The 19,404-nt window shown below is 43.2% G+C and overlaps 1 protein-coding gene across 1 annotated transcript in view; it reads right to left on the bottom strand.

Annotated features, from left to right (window-relative positions):
- Window positions 1-3,218: 3,218 nt before the first annotated feature.
- SLC22A3 (solute carrier family 22 (organic cation transporter), member 3) overlaps window positions 3,219-19,404 on the bottom strand; it is a 32,815-nt gene continuing 16,629 nt past the window's right edge. The window contains exons 4-11 of the mRNA XM_010142673.1: window positions 18,117-18,282; window positions 16,964-17,081; window positions 9,582-9,679; window positions 9,234-9,448; window positions 6,046-6,154; window positions 5,591-5,703; window positions 4,021-4,120; window positions 3,219-3,276 (exon numbers count right to left, since the gene is read on the bottom strand). Coding sequence (XP_010140975.1) covers window positions 3,219-3,276; window positions 4,021-4,120; window positions 5,591-5,703; window positions 6,046-6,154; window positions 9,234-9,448; window positions 9,582-9,679; window positions 16,964-17,081; window positions 18,117-18,282 — 977 coding nt within the window. The remainder of the gene's footprint in view (window positions 3,277-4,020; window positions 4,121-5,590; window positions 5,704-6,045; window positions 6,155-9,233; window positions 9,449-9,581; window positions 9,680-16,963; window positions 17,082-18,116; window positions 18,283-19,404) is intronic.

Here is a 19,404-nt window from a genome sequence, read left to right as displayed (position 1 = left end):
AATGGAAATAAAAATTACCACTTATCACAAACTACTTGCACAGACTAGATGAGGTAACAAGGCAAATTTGGTGGCAGCAGCACATTTGGACCAAATAGCACAGTAACGAGTCTGTTGGTCTGGGGAATTTCTTCGCAGGCTGGAGGAATGAAGCTCCTGGGTTTCTGAAGTCACATTGAACATGTGTCTTTGGTGGTGATCCTTTGTCTGCTATGCACATCACTCACTGAGCCTCTGAAGTGTATCGCATGCAAGACAACTAAAGCTGGCAGTGTTTAGCCCCTCCTGAAGAGGTGCGTCCCACGGAGATGGATCATGGCAGCCTTTTTAGTGTCAACCCATGCAGTTTAGGAAAACGCTGCTTTGCCACCTGAGAAACTTATAGAAGTTTTCTGTAAGCTTAATGTATCAAGTGGTTTGAGCCACATATGAATTTGTAATAAATTTTTAAATGAGCAGCCTGCCCAGCATTCTGCATGACACCAGCTGGTTCCCCCTAGGGTCCTCCCTTGCTGAAAGTCTCCCTCTGCTTCACCACCTCATCTGTAGTCTCACCCATAACTGTGTAAACCCCTAGGAAACACCAGACTGCTGGTCATTCAACACATTACCACCCACTTCACAACCTTCATGAGGCAACCCAAAGTCTCCACAGAGATGGGGGGATTTGCTGTCTTACAAAATCCCCATTAGGCATAAGAGCACAGAAGCCATTACCAAATACAAACTCAACCCGAAGATGTGAAGTAACATGGTATTAGAAGTTTAAACATACACACAGGCTTTTTTCTGCTGTCCTTCACATACAAATTTTTAGAAAAATAAAATACATCCAAACTTCTGACACTGCTCCTAGCATACTTCATTTATGTTTTCTTCTGAGCAACATATGATGCTATGCAAAACAAACAACAGTCTGAAAAGCCAGAAACAAGTCCGTGACTCTCACTTCTCACCACATTTTACTTGTCCACAAACAGCAGCAGCTAGCAAATAATATTGACATCTCTATGGCAAGCTGTAGCTTTAAATGATCTCCACAATCCTTCTCAGACTGCTGTAGTGTTTAAGACACAGATTGAAAAAAAATATTCACAAAGAAGAAAAAACATTAAAAGGAGGAGGAAGGCTCGGCTCATACAGCACTGCATCTGATTGCCTCACCCTGGCTCTCTGAGGGCAGTGCCTGTGGTGCGGGCTGGCTGGGTGTGAGGAAGGCAGAGCTGAACCCTGCAGCTGGGCACCGCCATTCCCACCCTGCACTGAGACATAGCACCTGGACATTGCCAGCCCACAGCTTCCAGTTCAGGGATGGTCTCTGCCAGCCAGCTCCGGGGGGTTTACAGATATCTGCAAAAGACCATGTTGGTGTAGGAGGAGTTTTCTCTCTGCAGCAGCACCTGCACTTTTGTGTTGTCTTCTAGACATTGCCAACTAGCCAGATATATTATGAGATGCTCATTTAGTTTCATACTTCAATCAGTATGACTTTTCTTAAGCATCTCATTGACCTTTAACTATGCCTCAGAGGAAGTTAAAAACAGCCTTGAAAGGCAGCCCTTTATCACTAAGTGCTCGAAGTACGCAAACATTAGACCAAGATTACTAGTGAAGGTCCTGTTTTCCTCCAGCAGGGTTGGTGATACGGGCAGTTGCTGGGAAGGGGCAGAAAGAGTCGGGAACTGCTGAAATGCACAGTATACTCCACACCATAAGAAGTTCCCCTGCGCAGGTACCTGCCTATACGTGCTCTGAAGACGGTGAGACTGGAGCAGTAGTCATTCAGCTGCAGTGAGTGTAATGTTAGCCATTGGTCATTTGTGGTATGAGCCTTCATAACTGTCCAATTCAGTTTATACCAAATATGTTATTTTCTGAGTTTATAAGACTACTTTACAAGGGCTTTCTTTTGTTTATTTCATTCTCTCTGGGTAAGAGGTTACCTTTTGAAGACCACATATTTTCAAGTCCTTCACTGTGAGGAGTGTATTGCTTACCTGTCAGTGGCCAGGATCCAATGCTCATTGAAGAAGGTCATACAGCTGAAAGGGAAGGCAGGCTGTCCCTCCTATCTGCTTGCAGAGCCAGATTCAAGCTATTCTGCTACATGTCATCTTCAAACAATCAGGACCAGTCAACACTTCCCTCCACAACTAAAAGTTTTGTCTCATCTCTGCCCATCTTCCCAAGACAGCTTAACATTCCTGTCAACAACCCAAATAATTTGTTCCCAAGACAGAAGGAGGATAAATAATAATAACGGACAGATGACGGAAGTTTCAGGTGACCTTGGCAGTGGTCAAGGCAAGGGAATTTGGTTTGTAGGGATGGTCAGAGAGCATGTTTTAGAAGAGAAAATATCAGCAAGCTCTTGAAAGAGAGGGCTAGAAAAGTACCTACCAGGGGAGATCAGGTAGAAGCCCTTCCCTCGGAGATATGGGAGTCCTTGGCCAGGGGACAGGATAATGGGGTGTCACCTGAACCCAGCTGGGTCTGGGGAGAGGCACTAACTGGCAGCAGGACAATCTGACCTGCAGAGCTAATGCTTTGTGTAGGAAGTGACATCTACGTAAAGCCCTGGGAAGGAGAAGAGGAGGAGGACTGCTGCCACGTTTCAGAGAGCCCTTGAACAGAGAGGGAAGCAGGGCTTTTGTGGCAGAGGCTCTCTGGAGAAGATCAGACAAGGATGAGGGTGTCCTGATGCACACCTCTGATTTCCATTCCTCCCAAGAGAGAATGAGCCCCACTGAGTAGCACCTTCCTTTCTGAGCCATCAAATTTTCTATTTGTCCAGTTCCTCCAGGGGCAAAGGAAGTAAGTTCAAATACTCAGCTTCATCTCCTTGAGGTCATCCAAATCTTAAACGAGCAGCACCGTTTCAAACCCTCCGCGCCCAAACGTATGCCAACAATAGAAATAAACAAATGGCTCAAATATCTAAAGGAATAAATAAGAGCCCGCTGAGCTGGGGTTTTTACAGCTGTTATGTTCTCTACCAAGAATCACAGAGTGCTCCCTTCCTGCAAAGAGCATATTCAGAAAAAAATGAATTTATTCCACGTTTATAGAAAAATACACTGCTTCTTCTAAAAGTCCTTATGCTTAGAAGAAGAATATGGAGTTTAATCCACACTCTGCAGCAAATTTTGAAGTGGTGGCAGGTGGAGAAATTCCCACTGTAGGAATATGGTTCTTTGCTCAGTGCTGTCCTTCAAAGATCAAATATAAGAGTTGGTGTCCCGGTGTTTTCGTTTCTTGCCACATTTACCAAAATGACTGAAGAAACAGAAGGTGAGAGGGGTATAAGGGTGAAAGAAACAAGAAAAGTTATACTCCAAGTTGTGGTCCAAGCTGCAGTAATGAAACAGTTACTTTCTGCATAGAAAATTTCCTCTTTCTTTAGTTTGTACATTGAAGCAGGCCAAACTTGTTGATATAATATCCAAAGCCACTGCTTGAAACATTAACGTATAGCTCCTCAAGAAATTTAGCCAAGGTGTAAACATTCCCTGCACACCTCCAGTGCAGTGAATTCTGGCTTGCTGTGTGCCAGGAGTGGGAAAGCTGTGCCTACAACTCTTCAGCTACAAATCTTTTATGTGACTTTTCAGTGACTTCACAAATTGTGAGAATGCTCCCATGATAAAGGGCCCTTCTTCCCAGGATGATTTGACTGAGGTAATGGCTGGTTTTCTTGAACAGAGAATTGCAGACTATACTTTACAGTATCTCTCTCGCACACTATTACTTTCTGTTTCTAGGTGTGCATAGGACAATTTTGTGTCTCTGTGAGAAAAATATGGATTCTATCACCACACTGTTTTTAACAACCTGCCTTAGTTGCACTGAAAAATTCACATTTCTGTTGAGGAAAATACCACATGCTCGTAACATCAACCTGACTGAAGAATTTACTTTGACACTCGGAAAGCATCAATAAATTATAACAGCCAATAAGGCTGGAGGAGAAAAACCTCAGGAAATCTCACCCAGGTAAAAGTAAGAAAATACATATCATACCTTGAAAGCTGCTCCACATCCTCCACTGTCTCCGGTAAGGAGATTCCCTTTGTCTCTGGTAAATGCAATACTAGGAGCCCGCAGACAACTGCGAGAATACCTACAATGGGCATTGAAGAAAGACAAAAGCAGTAATTAAATTGTTACTTTTCTTATTTTTAGGGTTTATCTACTGAGGAAAGTTTATTCAGATTAAGGTTGAAGTCAGATTTTTAGAGTGCAACAGCTATTTCTGATTACCCTACTCGTATCAAACACATTTATGCTATGTTAATTTAACCTATTACAAAGAGCTTGAGGGTTCAGGGTACATTTGCAGTGTGAATTGCCACAGAAGGGAGATGATAGAAGTCAAAAGTCTGAAGATAAGTGCATACGGGTAAGCGCATACAACCCCCCCTGGAATGAGGATGGTATTTCTCACATAAGACAAATCTGCCTTTGTTCAAGGGACAGATCTATCACGTAGATGCATCTGTGTTTCTTGAGACCATTGAGATTTTCCTGAAATAGGCCTTTCATATATCCATGGCTAAAGCAGATTATGTGATTCAGAATAAAAGTTCATCCTTGGGAAGGAGCATTCAGATACAGAGCCAGTCTGAAATAGTTCATCAGGAATGGTTATTTTGGAATAATTTCCTGCAGAGATACAATCTAAATAATGTAAGAAGTCAATAACAGACGGGCTGGAGCAGAAAATAAGACGTTCCCTGACAGCTGCACAATCCTCTCTGATCCTCTCTGAGAAGGAATTTACACGTCCTGCAGTAGCAACAGCAGCAGCAGAATTTCAGTATTAAATAATGTGAACACTGTACTTCTATATATGCCTAATCATGGAAAAATGGTGATCGTTTAATATAGTTTTTGTCTTTCCAGGTTTTTTTTTCAGCTTAAGTTGTCATTTGCACCAATTTACCTTCTTATTCTATCCTATCTCTTTTGGATTTTTCCCAATCATGTCTATCCCCTGGGAGTCTGGTTTATCCACATATTCCCATTTCCTTGTTGGAAATAACCTTTTTTTTTTTTTTTTTTTTTTTTTTTTTTTTTTTTTTTTTTTTTTTTTTTTTTTTTTTTTTTTTCCCCCACAGAATTACTCCACAGGGCTAATTTTCATTTCTCCTAAAAAGCAACCAAGGAAAAGAATTTGACAAGAATGTGAAGTTATGGTTAATATGACATCTATAGTCATAACTATATCTACCAAAAACCCAAACCAGGTGTTTTTTAAGGACTTTAACCTTTATTCTTGGGAGACTAAGCTTACTTCTCTGCAAGTATAGAACTTAGCTGTGAAGTTTCTTAGTCTTAAAGCACCTCACATAGTTTCTTTTTATGCTCCTTCAGACAAGTTACATAAATAGACCTGAGTTCTTCCACAGTATGCCACAAAGTCACCTACATTTCACCCATTTGCCTTTCAGCTTCTTGCTCTAGGCATGAAGATTGAGAGAGGCTGGTCTGAGAGGGAGATGAGGGCACACACTACACTTTTGCTCCAAAAGAAAAGCTCTGTTAGGAGGAAGATATTTAAGCCAAAAGTACATTTTAAATCAAATCTTACTGAAAATAATTAGAGGTAGCTCCAACCAAATGGCTGCTAATCGGAAAAGCCGGGATGGGGCTATGATTTCACCTAGGTCACACAAACTCGAGCACAGGGAAATACCAAAGTTTCTGCAAAAAACCAAATGGCTGCTAATCGGAAAATCAGGAATGGGGCTATGATTCCACCTAGGTCACACAAACTCGAGCACAGGGAAATACCAAAGTTTCTGCAAAAGAAAAATAGTGCCAGATATTTGAGAGGTGCTACCAAACAGATGAACCAGCAGTTTTAGGAATAGAATGTAGATTTGTCTTCGAAATGATCTCATCAGTATATGCCATCCACATTGAGCAGTGGCACTTCAGCTACGACACTCTGGAGAAAACCAGGTTTTACTACAGAGCAGTGAAACAGGGAATGGGGAAAAACAGGGGGAAAAGTTGAAAGAATCCTGGGAGATTTTGACATACCTCAGAGTCGTAGGGTACAATTCAGTGTTCACGAGATAGACGATTTCAAAAGCCATTGTGATGCCCAGTCTTCCTAGCGTGGCAACTGTCGTTTTGAGCCATGGGATATCTGTTCATTCAAAAACAAAACAGTGTGCTTTGCTGCAACAGCAGGGCATTTCTGAGAACCCCAGGCCCTGTCAGCAGAAGCTACATCAGAAAAACACTGGATCAATACAAATCAGACTGAAAGGTCTCTGAGGTAGATATCAATCTACACTGGCATTTATTCCTTTCCACCGTCATGCAAGGCTGCTTTGGAGAATCAGAAATCACTTCTAGTCAATTGATTCAAGATGGTGGTGGGGCATAACAGCATGGGTGGGAGAATAGGTGTTGTAAGCTTCCATGACCACGTCCAAATTGTGCTCTGAAAAGAAGCATTTATATATAAAGAGAAATTATGCTATAAGAAACACCTCCCAAAGAAGCTACCTCTAAAGGGCCATAGAATTATAGGATCATTTAAGTTGATCATCAAGTCTGACCACAAACCTAACACTGCCAAGTCCACCACTAAACCATGTCCCTAAGTGCCATATCTATATGTCTTTTAAATACCTTCAGAGATGCTACAGGAAAAAAGAATCTCTCTAGAGCAGGCCAAATACACTTCATCATTTGTCTAGACACTGCACATTAGACACAATCCTAATAACGCTGCTCTTGGACATCCTCCCCCTTCCCTTCCCTGGGGCCTCACACTGCCCTGGTGGCTCAACCTGGCTCTCCCGGTTCTGCTCGACAGCGGTGTGCAGCCACTGCCCTGTATACATCAGCAAGAAGTCCTTAGACATCAGCAGAGGGTGCAATGGTCACATCCATGCTGCAGGGCAGAGCCACCGCACTTCACCACGTGCAGTGAGTGCCCCCTCTCCAGAGCCAGTGGCTTCTGGAGCAGCATCATGAGGAATGCAATAAGCACTTCTGCGATGTCCTTGGGAGAGGACAGTCTCCTGCATGGGGGACCAGGCAGATGGGGAGGTGAGTGAAACAACAAGCCTGAAGCTGGCACGAAGCAGAGCTCTGCAACTGAGGAGGGCTCTGCCAGTTATTGTGTTTTCTCAAAACTTCAATAGGAAGAACAAGAAAACATCTCAGTTTCCTCTGAACTTAAAATTAGATGCTTGGGGTTATTTCCATTCCAAAACAACCAAGCAACCCCCCTCTGAATTTCATCTTACGTTGCAAAACTTTGTCTTTGCACTGAAAAGTTGTGTTTTCAAGCACTTATAAGAAAAGCAAAGGCTGGAAAGGACAAAACAAATCCACATTGTCTCCCTGGCACCACGTTAGTCCATCAGACCCCTGAGGTGAGGGTGACATCTGTGTGCCTCCTCCCTCTGCCAGGGGACTCAAACTGTTTGAGCAGCCCAGCATGACAGAGCTCTCGCAAGCTGCTGCTGAAGCTTTTCCCATCTGTATAAACAGACATTTCTTAAAAGCAGGACTTGGACCTCAGGTGTTCCATCTGCAAGTATCTCAATCCCCAGGCTGCCCTCTCCTCACCTGGGCAGGGTCCTCTTGGCACTTCACCACTACTGAGAGCAAGCTGGTGGCAGCATCCTGCTCCCCCAGGACACCACTTTCTCCCCTCACTCAGGCCATATGAGCCCCACATTATGCCCCTACTCTAACCCCAGACCTGCTGGCCCAAGATACTTGAAGGTGCTGGAGGCAGGTGTCCTGCAGGAGTAATTCTCTCCTCCTACAACAGCCCTAACTCCAGGTCATCAACAGTCCCCAGTCCCTGCCGTCCCAGTGGGACTTTTGTACTTTTTTAACATGTGAAAAACAATGCTGGCAAGGCCAGCACATGACAAGGTGATGTCTCAGAGAAGACTCTGTGCCTGAATTGCCATGGCCTGTGTTGGGGGAGCTACCACAGAAGCATGGGGTGACCAGAATCTGCTCACTCTGTGGTGGCTTTTCTGAGAGGCACACAGAAGTAGGGACCTGGGAAAAAATCACCAGGACTGCAAGATCAGTCTTCATTGGCTTCAGTGCTCAAATCAATGAATGCAAACAATTGATGACAACATGATATCCCAGGGCGTGATCACACAACCACCAGTGCTGGCACCAGGAACAAACTGTTGATCTTCCCTCTCCCTTCCTCATCATTTCTTCTTCTACTGAATCAGTGAAGCTCCTTAAGCATACAGTATTAATTTTAGGTACTTTTGGAGGAATCCCTTTAAAGAGACCTTAATGGAGACAGTGAACACACCTCTTTTTGCACTCACTACAACCTTGCATGTTTTCATGGGCACATCATACTCTTGAAGTGGCTTCTCATGACTTTTCTCTAGAAAAATTATTGCCCCACAATGTAATTTCGGGAATGAAAACCTCTAAGGCTGGTCAGGACTGTCCCTTATACTGACAGAAACACCCCTGGGGAGAAATAAACCTCTCTAATGTTTGTTCAGCTGCCAGACCCCAGCTACGCTACACTAAGGCAAAGCATGCCGATAGGGTAACATTCACTTCCAAAGAGCACTTCAAAATGCTTCTCCAGGAATAAAATAAAACACACAGGAGGGAAAACAATTTAAAGAAAAGATAGGAGTGCTAGGAAGATTGTGTGCCATATCAGACCCTTTAGTTGTCCTTGAAACCAGGTAAGAATGACATAATCAAAAGCCATGTCTTTCCTCCAACCCCTTAACATTGTCCCAGCCCCTGGGAGGGTGAGGGCAAGACAACAATCTCCATGCTGTCTCCTACAGCCCCAAACCAGTGTTTTGGGTAGCATTGTTTTATTTGCAAATGAGAAGACCACCAAGCTGCCTCAGCTAAATCACCGATTTCTTACACCATTAAATGTTTTCCAAGTCAGGAAATGTATTTTCCCTTTATGTTCATATTCTGCTTCCTTGCATTTGTCTTCAAAAACAGTACTGGGTCTTTATACACATTTTTTCTAAGACTACACCCAACTGTTGCTCACCACCTATCAAAGATACAGCCATCACATGTCCCAGGCAATCTATAAGCAAATAAGGGATGTTGTTCCATGACTGTGGTGCTGCTTGCATCACCAGAGACTTATTTACAGTTTTGTGTGGCCTGCTTAAGGTCCTTGCTTAAGAGGTGTCAGAGAGAAGTCGTTTACCTAAAGAGCCTGATGTTGGGAAGGGAATTACCTTCTGGCAAGAATGCAGTAATAAGGCATGCGATTCCCGCCACAATGTTGCTCATTGCAAAGGGAAAGCGTCTGCCAATGCGATCAATTGTCACCAAAATTAGGAGAGCAGCAGGCAGCTCCACAGCTCCTGAAATGAAGAAGTCTAGGTAGAGGTTTCCTCCAACAATTCCTAGGCGCATGACAAGGCCTTGGTAGATCAGGGCACTCGTAAACCTAGGCAGCAAAGGGAAAAAAGTTATGAGAGGCAAATGACTGCAAACAGCTGGAAAGACCCTAAAAGTCACAAGGGGATTTGTCTTCAAAATCTGCCAAACTGGTAACAAGCTGGAGTGATGTGGGCACTCACCAGGCATACATTAGGATGAGTGTGTTCCTCCTCATCTGGGGAGTCCTCACCAGGTCAAGAAAGGAGGGGTTGCTGACCTCCTCAGTGCTAATAGTGATCTGAGGAGAAAAGCGAGCAGTAGAGTCAGCTGTCAGGGGTCAGGCAGGCACTGGGGCAGAGTTTCTGTGTAAACTCGGAGCTCAGCAATATTCCAGTCCAGTGAGTAAAAGTGCTGATAAGCCAGCTTGCTGCTTTCAGCACTCCAGAGAAGTGTGCAGATATGGGAAATAGCTTAGAACTGGACACAGCTGTGGGCTTTCCTTAATGACGATAGTGCAAAAATCAGAAAAAAAATCTCCTGGAATTTCTTGCCTCGCTTATTACATGAGGCAATAAGAGGTTATCATGGCAGTGTCACTAGGATCAGAGCTGCCTTCTGCCAGAGGTGTCAGAGAGGAGACTGTAACGGGAAGAGCAATGGATGGGTTGGGGTAAGAAGGAAGAGAATGGGTAAGCAGCAGGCAATGGGCTTGGGAACATGCATAGCTGGGCAGCAAGAAGTAAAGAGGAGTGAGAGAAAGAGCAGATCTGTGAAGGCGTTTGGGTGCTACAAAACATTCAACTGGTGAAATTCAGAGGATCTTAAAATACACAAGCACTGTTATGAACATAGCTTTTATCCTGCAAGAAAAAAATATGAACGAACGGTCCTTATACTACCTACAAAGTATAGTAAATCTGTTCACAGCTTCCTCCAATACAGTCACAACAAGGCACTCGATGAAATCATTAGTTAAAGGGTTTAACAATAACAGAAAAGGGCAGGATTTCACACGGTCTGTGTTTACACGTTGGAGATCATCGCCATAAGGTAATGCAGAGCCACAAAATTAGCAGGGCCAAAAAGGGATTAGACACAATGATGGAGGCTGTTTCTAACTGTGGCCAGCATTTTTTAACTGTGATGTCCAAGCCAGGTGGCAGCCCTTTTGTTCATACGTTCATTTGGCAGATGAGGAAGATGTGGAAGGGAAGATGGTTTTAGACAAGGACAAGCTGTGAGACTATCCAAGAACTAGCAGGTTCATCTGGGGTTGTCATCAGCTCCCAAAGCACCTGGGGGAAACCTGGGATTAAACCTGCTGCATCCTTTTCAGGAGGATTTCAGGCAGCCTGGCTGCTTTGACTCAAAGTTATTGCTCCCTACCCGAGGAGAGGCCTAAGAAAGCAAAGAGAGGAATAAACCCTTCTCTACCTCTTGAGCTCAGAATCCGAAGGAAACGATCCCAGACAGTGAGGATTCATGGGTGAAAGGATGGAGGAGTACATGAGAACATGCAGTTCTGTGGTGAGAACACTGGTAAAGCTGAAGGCATTCCCCCAGCATCATTATCAGCTCAGCCACGGCTATGCCCAAAGCTTTCACCCTGTATTTCCTTTTCATATCATAGGATAGCACAGATGGGTTTTTTTGGCTGGATGTGTTTAGACATGACTTTTTCATAACTGGCTGACACAAAACTTTGGAAGTGGAAAGAGAAACCCCACATTTGTTTAAACTTCCTTCCTATCACCTCTCACTTTTCTTCTGTAACCGGAGCTAGAAATGTTCTTCGGAACACTTCCACTTCTGCTGCGTGCCAGAGCCCTTGATGGCGCAGGTGGAGGTTGCTGGGTTTCCACACTGCTCTTGGACTCTCTCGCATTATGGTTACAATGCTGTCATGACTGCGTTTATAAAAGCAGGCTGCCGTTCCCCAGTTGTGACTGTGCATATATGGTTTTAGTTTTCCAAATGACCAAAGATAAATTCAGCACAGATGCTCATATGTTTTTTTATGTCTTAATAAAAAGTCATAACAACCCCAAGCATGACCGAGCACTTTTTTATAGATAAAGAAAAAAATCACTGTGGAAAGTCAACTCTTGGTAGGGAAAAAATCCATTTTTTGTTTTTTGAAGTCAAGGAGAGCTTTGCTATTCACATCATCACAACCAGGAATTCAATGACAGGGCCCATGTTTCCAAAGATACACTATCTGAAAACTCTGGAGGAAGTTTAATAACCAACTTTCCTGACATTTTTATGTCCCAGCAAAACTACCTACCAGTTTTTCTGAAATAATTTTTCAAGATTCCTCAGAGCACAGACATAGTGCAGTTCTGCACAAGTTTAATTCTGCAAAGGACAATACATCCATGCGTGTTTATACTACATATGTATGTAAGTTGATCTATGCTAGAAATACATACGTTTAGATATGTCTATATAGTAGGAAAAAATATAGAGAGAGGGAGAGGAGTTTTGATACACAACTTTCTCAAGAAGCATCTCTTACTCAGCTGGTTGCAGTCAATTCTGCTTTAGGACAGAGCCAAGAATTAAAAAATTAGCTTGAAAAAAAGACATGTTAGTATGAGCAACTGAAAAAAAAAGTTTTATGATTTACAGCTGATTTAATGAGTTCTGAATGGAACTGAACTTTACCAATGCTGTAACTCACAGAGCAAAAGAAAATGTTTATCTGTTTTCATGCAAAGGTCATCTGTGGTTTCTGCATGCCAATAAAAAGGCAAGGCTGCTACATCCAGAGCCCTATAAGGGACTTGACCAATGAAATTGTTACAGATGTATTGCAAAATCCTGGCCGAAATACACTGATGGATAATGCCTCTTAATTCTCCACACCTCCAGCACTTTGCTTCGCGAAGAAGTCTGGCGTGAGTTAATGTGAGAAGTAAGCTTGATCCACAACTAATGAGCTTCCTGGAGATGCTCTTTCCTCTGGGCACAGCACTGAGGATGACAGATATTGTATATTAGAAAGTCCCAGGAACAGACCCAGCATGAATCTGGATGTGTGGAGGTTAAACTGCTGCAGCTGTGAGTGGCTTAGGGTCATGAGCAGGGACACTTCTGAAAAAAATTAAATGTAACTTAAAACAAACGGGAGGGAGAGGCACACATCTCCATTCTGACGTGATGCTTTGAAAATGCTGATGTTTATAGAGGGGAAGCAAGTGGAGGAACACAGGGCTGAACGTGGAGAGGGAGCTGCAGCAGCAGAAAATTCTTGCTACGTGTCTTGGGCCACTCAGCGCTGGGTAGTGCTGAGGGGACAGGGGAATCTTGCTGGTATATATGACCCAGCCAAGGACAATAATAGGATAATAGAATCATAGAATGGTTTTGGCTGGAAGGGACATTAAAGATCACCTACTTCCAAACCCCTGCCTTGGTCAGGGACATCTTCTACTATATTAGGTTACTCAAAGCCCCATTCAACCTGGCCTTGAACATTTCCAAGATGGGGCATCTACAATCTCTCTGGGTAACCTGTTTCAATGTCTCACCATCCTCACAGTGAAGAATTTCTTCCTTACATCTAATCTAAATCTACCCTCTTTCAGTTTAAAAATATTCCACCTTGTCCTATTACTACATGCCCTCATAAGAAGTCCCTCTCTATCTTTCTTGTAGTCCCTTTTTAGGTACTGGAAGGCTCCTATAAGGTCTCTCCAGAGCATTCTCTTCTCCGGCGAAATGACCCCAACTCTCAGCCTTTCTTCATAGGAGAGGTGCTTCAGCTCTCTGATCATCTTCATGGCCAAGAAGTCCCTCTCTATCTTTCTTGTAGTCCCTTTTTAGGTACTGGAAGGCTCCTATAAGGTCTCTCCAGAGCATTCTCTTCTCCGGCGAAATGACCCCAACTCTCAGCCTTTCTTCATAGGAGAGGTGCTTCAGCTCTCTTATCATCTTCATGGCCCTCCTCTAGACTTGCTCCAACAGGTCCATGTCTTTCTTATGTTGGGGGCCCAGAGGTGAACACAGTACTCCAGGAGGGTCTCACCAGGGTGGAATAGGGAGGAAGAATTACATCCCTTGACCTCCTGGTCACACTTCTTTTGATGCAGCGCAGGATACTGTGGCTTTCTGGACTGCAAGCGCACACTGCTGCGTCACATTGAGCTTCTCATCAAGCAGCACCCCCAAGTCCTTCTCCTCACAGCTGCTCTTAATCCATTCTCCACCCAGCCTATACTTATGCTTGGGATTGCCCCAACCCAAGTGCACTTATCCTTGTTGAACTTAATGAGGTTCGCATAGGCCCACTTCTCAAGCCTGTCAAGGTTCCTCTGGATGGCATCCTGTCCCTCCAGCATGTCAACCATACCACACAGATTGGTGTCATCAGCAAACTTGCTGAAGGTGCACTCAATCCTGCTGCCCATGCTGACAACAAAGATGTTAAACAGTGCCAGTCCCAGTACCAACCCCTGAGGAATGCCACTCATCACTGGTCTCCACTCAGACATTGAGCCATTGACTGCAACTCCTTAAGTGTGACCATCTGCTAAGTCCTTATTCACTCAGTGGTCCATCCATCAGATTCACATTTCTCTAATTTAAAGACAAGGATGTTGTTCAGGATAGTGTCAAATGCTTTGCACAAGTCCAGGTAGATGATGTCAGTTGCTCTTCCCTTACAAGCCCACCAATCATAGAATCACCTCATCATAGAAGACCACCAAATTTGTCAGATGCAATTTGTAGCTACCAGTCAGATGCTGTCACCAATCACCTCCTCATTTTACAAGTGCTTTAGCATAGTTTCCAAGAGGGTCTGCTCCATGATCTTGACAAGCTCAGAGGTGACTGACTGGCCTGTAGTTCCCCAGGTCTTCCTTTTTTCCCTTTTTAAAATTGAGAGTTCTATTTCCCCTTCTCCAGTCAGTGGGAATTTCACCAGACCGCCATGACTTCTCAAATATGATGGATACTGGCTTAGCCACTTCATCTGCCAATTCCCTCAGGACCCACAGAGGCATCTTATCTGATCCCATGGGCTTGTGCACCTTCAGGTTCCTTAGATCGAATCTGATCTTCTACAGTGGGCAGTTCTTCATTCTCCCGATCCGAGCCTTTGTCTCTGAGACTTGGACAGTGTGGCTAGAGCAATTGCCATTGAAGACTGAGACAAAAAAGTTATTGAGTACATCAGCCTGAATCTGATGAAAGTTATCATCAACACATTCGAGGAACTTCCTGGATTGCTTATGCTCTGCTCTGTTGTGCCTTCAACAGATACCAGGGTGTTTGAAGTCCTTCAGGAGGACCAGGGTTTGTGAACATGCGGCTGCTCCAATCTGTCTGTAGAGGGCCTCGTCCGCTCAGTCTTCCTGGTTGGGTGGCCTATAGCAGACCCCCCACTATAATGTCATCTGTCCCTGCCCTCCCTTTAATTGTGACCCCTGAGCTCTTCGTTAACTCGTCATCCATCCCCAGGAGGAACTCCATGCACTCCAGCTGGTCACAGACATAACCTGGTCAGTCTTTTCAGTTTGTTTCTTTCCCACTCTTTCAGTCTGCAGTCCTCCAGTTACGTAAGATGCTACTCCAACATGACTAGCAAAGCTCATTCTGCATTGTGCGTCAGCTGAGGGTCATTTCCTGACCTTGGCTGGTATCACAGAGATGCCTTGTCTTCTATTGCAAAAATTGTTCACTAAATGCTGTTACTGCTCATCGAAACTCTTTCTGTCATATTGCTTCACTAATGTGCAGCAGTCACACCTGGTATATCCTGTTGCTTGGCCAAGGAAGTTATATACAACTTCTTTCCTTGACAAACCTCCCTCCTGATCATTAACCCTCTGTGTGCTCCCCCAAGCAACATAACTTTCATCAAAATGCCATGTTAGCAACATTTAAGGGCACTTGAACTGCTTATGAAGAAAGCCGGTGGCTGTGGAAAAGTATGTTTCTGCATACTCACCTCTGCTGACAGGTCTAGTTTTGACTACAAAATCATTAGTCCAGAGTCATATATCCTAAGAGTCAATAGCATAGCTCAGGGCCCAGCTTCCCTGAGGAACTTGCTTTGTAAACTTTATCTTGGCAGAACTGTTATTAACATCTACTTAATGAAATGGAAAGGTAATGGAATATTGGTATAAATTAACCAGCCATTTCTATACTCCTTCTGTTCTCACATACCTCTTCCTGCATGAGCTTCATGAAAGGTATATATTTATAGCAGCAATGGTGCTGAACAGGCACAGCTGCTTGGGCTGGCTGGGTGATTTACAGAGTCTGTTTCTCACCAGGTAAATAAAATCCTATGGATTTTTATTATTCTACAGGAACAACTATCTGGTGTTTCAATAGAGAGCCAATAATTACTGCTTGGGTTTCACCCAGAATTATACTCTAGGTGAAGAAACCCCACTTTTTTTTATAAGCTGGGCTAAACTTCCAGGTTCTCCCTTGCTTAAGAAGAGCGATGAGAAAGACCTAGGTAAGATACCAAGCTGTGGGAACCCAGGTTGCCAACAAAGTGCACACACATCATGATGTTTCTTCCTGACAAGATGCAACACATCAGTCCCCTCCAACCACTGCCATCCCAAAGTCCTTGTCTTTAGTCTCAGTGGTAATTTAGTTAAAAGTCACATATAATAATTTTATATAAATGATGTATAAAAATGAATGTATATGTATATGCATGTATGTAGGCATAAAGGATGCTACTGTATACTTACAGACAAATATTTTATGTAGGTCATATTTCTTTTTTTATATGAAAAACCACAATTCCTTTCTAAAATACTTGTAGTGTATTCAGTATGCCTCCTTTGGGCTGTTGTGTGCTAACAATTTTTTCCCTTAGTTCAGATGATTATTTCTAACATTATAAATGCTAGCATTTAGGGTCCAGACCTGGTTTATTAGCAGAACAGGAACCTTCCCCACATCTGTTGTTGTCACTGAACCGTAAGACCAATGGCATGTTAAACATCTCTGAGAGCCAAGTATTGCTGCCCAACACAGAACAAGGCAAATGATGCAATGACACAACAGTGCCATTTGCCATTTGAGCCCTCTCAGTTCCATCAAGAGCACTTGTCAAAGGACTGTGATTATCCTATTTTGAAAACAGTAATCTCAGACGGTACTTCCCCTATTTTGAATTTTGGGTCATATTTTCTCCGTATGGGGGTGGAAGAAAATTTATACTATATTCCAATTTTCCACATCATCTTCTCTTCGAGTTGTAAAAGGAAGTTCTAGTAAAGGAGCCAGGAAAACGGATCCTGCTGTCTCCATTCACTTTGTTAGCTAAAATAGCAGTTGCTATGAAATACCATTGGCCCTCAGGCCAGTTTCTAATATTTTGCACAAGTTTTAAAAGCAGAAATGTTGCAAATGAAAGACCTGATTCATTGTTTTGCAAACTTGTTTTTTCAGCCCATGTTTTTCCACCCAGTTTACTTTTACCATCTTGCAATTAACTTCAACTGTGCTGCCCATCACATAAAGAGAAAGCATTTTAACACAACTGAACATTCAAAACATTAAGAAAATTTAGAAAAAAATCTCTAGCTCAAACAGATGACAGTACCTCTGAGTAATGTGGTGAGAGATATTTCCCATTGTGTTTTGCAATGTTGTGCATGATTTTTAATGCCTTCTCTCCCTTTTTGCGTGTCAGGAGCCAACGTGGAGATTCAGGAACCACCCTGTAAGAACACAGAAGTCATGAATAGGGGGTTTGCCCTTTAACATCGTAAGTAAACCAAGGTCCTTTGCCTTTTGCCTGTGTTAATACACAACACACGGATTTTTCAGTCTCTGGGATACAGAAGCTCTTTTGTGGATTGCTTTTCCAGTCAGTCTCCTTTAAATTATCTGATCCTTGAGAGCAAGAAAGAAGAAAACAAGGACTACATCAATATTCTGTAAAGCCAAAAAATAAGAAATCTAACTATTGCATTTGCACAATGGGTGTCAAAAGGTATGACAACCAACAAATAACCAGGATGCCTGTAGAACAGCAAGGAACAGTGAAAGTCAACTCAAAACACGTGTAGTGCCAAGTACGGGCAGATCGGGAAACATCTAGCTGTATCATTACAAGATAGGCACTCACACTCAAATGCATACATATTTTACAAAGTGAACACAAAGCAATTCTACTGATTGGTGTTTCAGTTTCTGCTAGCCTAGGGTTACGATGATTCATAATCTTAAAGTTCATAACTATCAATGCTTAAGGTAACAATGTGCAGAAAGAGGGTATGTGCATTAGTTTCTTTGGTTCCAGCCCACAGGATGGCTGCACTCCACTGGACAACTTGTTCACCGGCACGTTGCTTACTCATCAGCTCTACTGCCCAACTCATAGGACATGCAGAGCAAGTTCAGGCTTGAGCTGAGTACATAATTAGAGGTAAAGGTGGGGTCCCATATCTGATGGGAAAAGCAAACTTTGGTCAACTTAACCAGATAAACAGTTTCAGGTTAAGCAGGAGCAGAGCAGGGTTCTGTGAAGGGCCAGCTGCGGCTGACAAGAGAGGGAAAGCCTGGGCAGAAAAGGGAAAGTAATGTAAGTCTGTGATTCACCAAAAAGAATTTAAAATTATGAAATCAACAATATACAAATATCTTCCTAACCTACAATGTCTTGCACACTGCAGACGTGGGACTACAGCATGAGTTTGAAGGTGTTCAAATAGCAATAGCAATAAGAACGGGAGCAATTACTGCAACGTTACCAGTAGAAGAACAGGAAGAGGAAGTTGGGCAGTGAAATGGCCAGCTGGATTCCCTGCCAGGTGGGAACCAAGTATGCAATTCCAGTGAGAATCATAATTCCCAAGGTGAAGAATATCTGAATCACGATCCCAACAATCCGCTGGTCAGAACCAACAATCTCCGTCACTGAGCAGAGAGAAAGCCAAAATGAACAACACAGAAACAAACCTAACTTGAAAGAAAAACATCAGTGGTGGAAGGGTGAGGAAGGATAGCACTGTATCAGATCACAAGTCTGTCCAGCCCAGTGTCTTGCCTTCAGCAGCATAAGCATGTCACTGAGACTGTACAGGGCGTGCATGACACCTCCTCATCAATTCACCCACCATTCTTCAGCTAGAGGGGTTTTTGACTGCATGTTTACAATGAATTAAATAGGGCCAGAACAGGAGTTTGACACTGCATTATGATCCTGCTTAGTGGTACCTTGTGAGCACTCTCCCTGGCACCGTTTTGGCCCATGCCCCAGATTAGAGGATCCTCCAGGCAGGGGCTGCTCCCAGCAGGTAATATGGACAAGACATCTCAGGGGAAGTGAGTTTAGCCATACCATGCTGGTTGTTCTGAGGGCTAAGGTATGGTTCATAGTTTGTTTCATTTACTAAAACAAACAGCTTTGATGAGCTATTTTTCTAAATCCTTTAGTGGGTTTTTTATTTTGTGAATGTGTCTAATCATTTCTGAAACCCATATAAGCCCACATTTCAGGCAATATCCTATGGCCATGAGATCCATATTGAGGTGAACAATGCATGAAAAAGTATCTCTTGTTTGTTCCAAAACTGTCACCACTACCTATCCTTCAGAGTAAAAGCAGAGAATTTTACCTTGGTTTATAACACACCAAAAACACTTCCCCTTTTTTATTTATTTTATTTTTTATTAAAGGAGACACAATTTTACAAGTTACAGTGATTCATTTCAGTTGGCAATGCAGAAAGATATAACACCATTACTATTTTTATTGCCTATTCATCGTGCCTACATGGCTCAGGGGCAATTCTATTGCCTAAATATACATGCTCAACACTGGTCCAGGAAGAGCTGGGCTGTATGTAAAAGCAATGAGAGGTTCTTGGGGCAGCCTGTTGTAATTCTGAAGCATAGACCAGTAGCTTGGAAGAAGTATTAATGGCAACCACCCTCCTGATGCAATCAAACCAATGATCTCTAGATCTCTCTTAAAACATGATAGGCTGGTAAATACTCTCTGTGATCCCAGGACATGAGTAGGTCCCGGACTTAGAT

The sequence above is a fragment of the Buceros rhinoceros genome, unplaced genomic scaffold (assembly GCF_000710305.1).
Source record: "Buceros rhinoceros silvestris isolate BGI_N320 unplaced genomic scaffold, ASM71030v1 scaffold1739, whole genome shotgun sequence".
Lineage (NCBI taxonomy): Eukaryota > Metazoa > Chordata > Aves > Bucerotiformes > Bucerotidae > Buceros > Buceros rhinoceros.
Note: the sequence above shows the minus strand (reverse complement) of the source record. Positions and strands in the feature narration are given on the sequence as shown.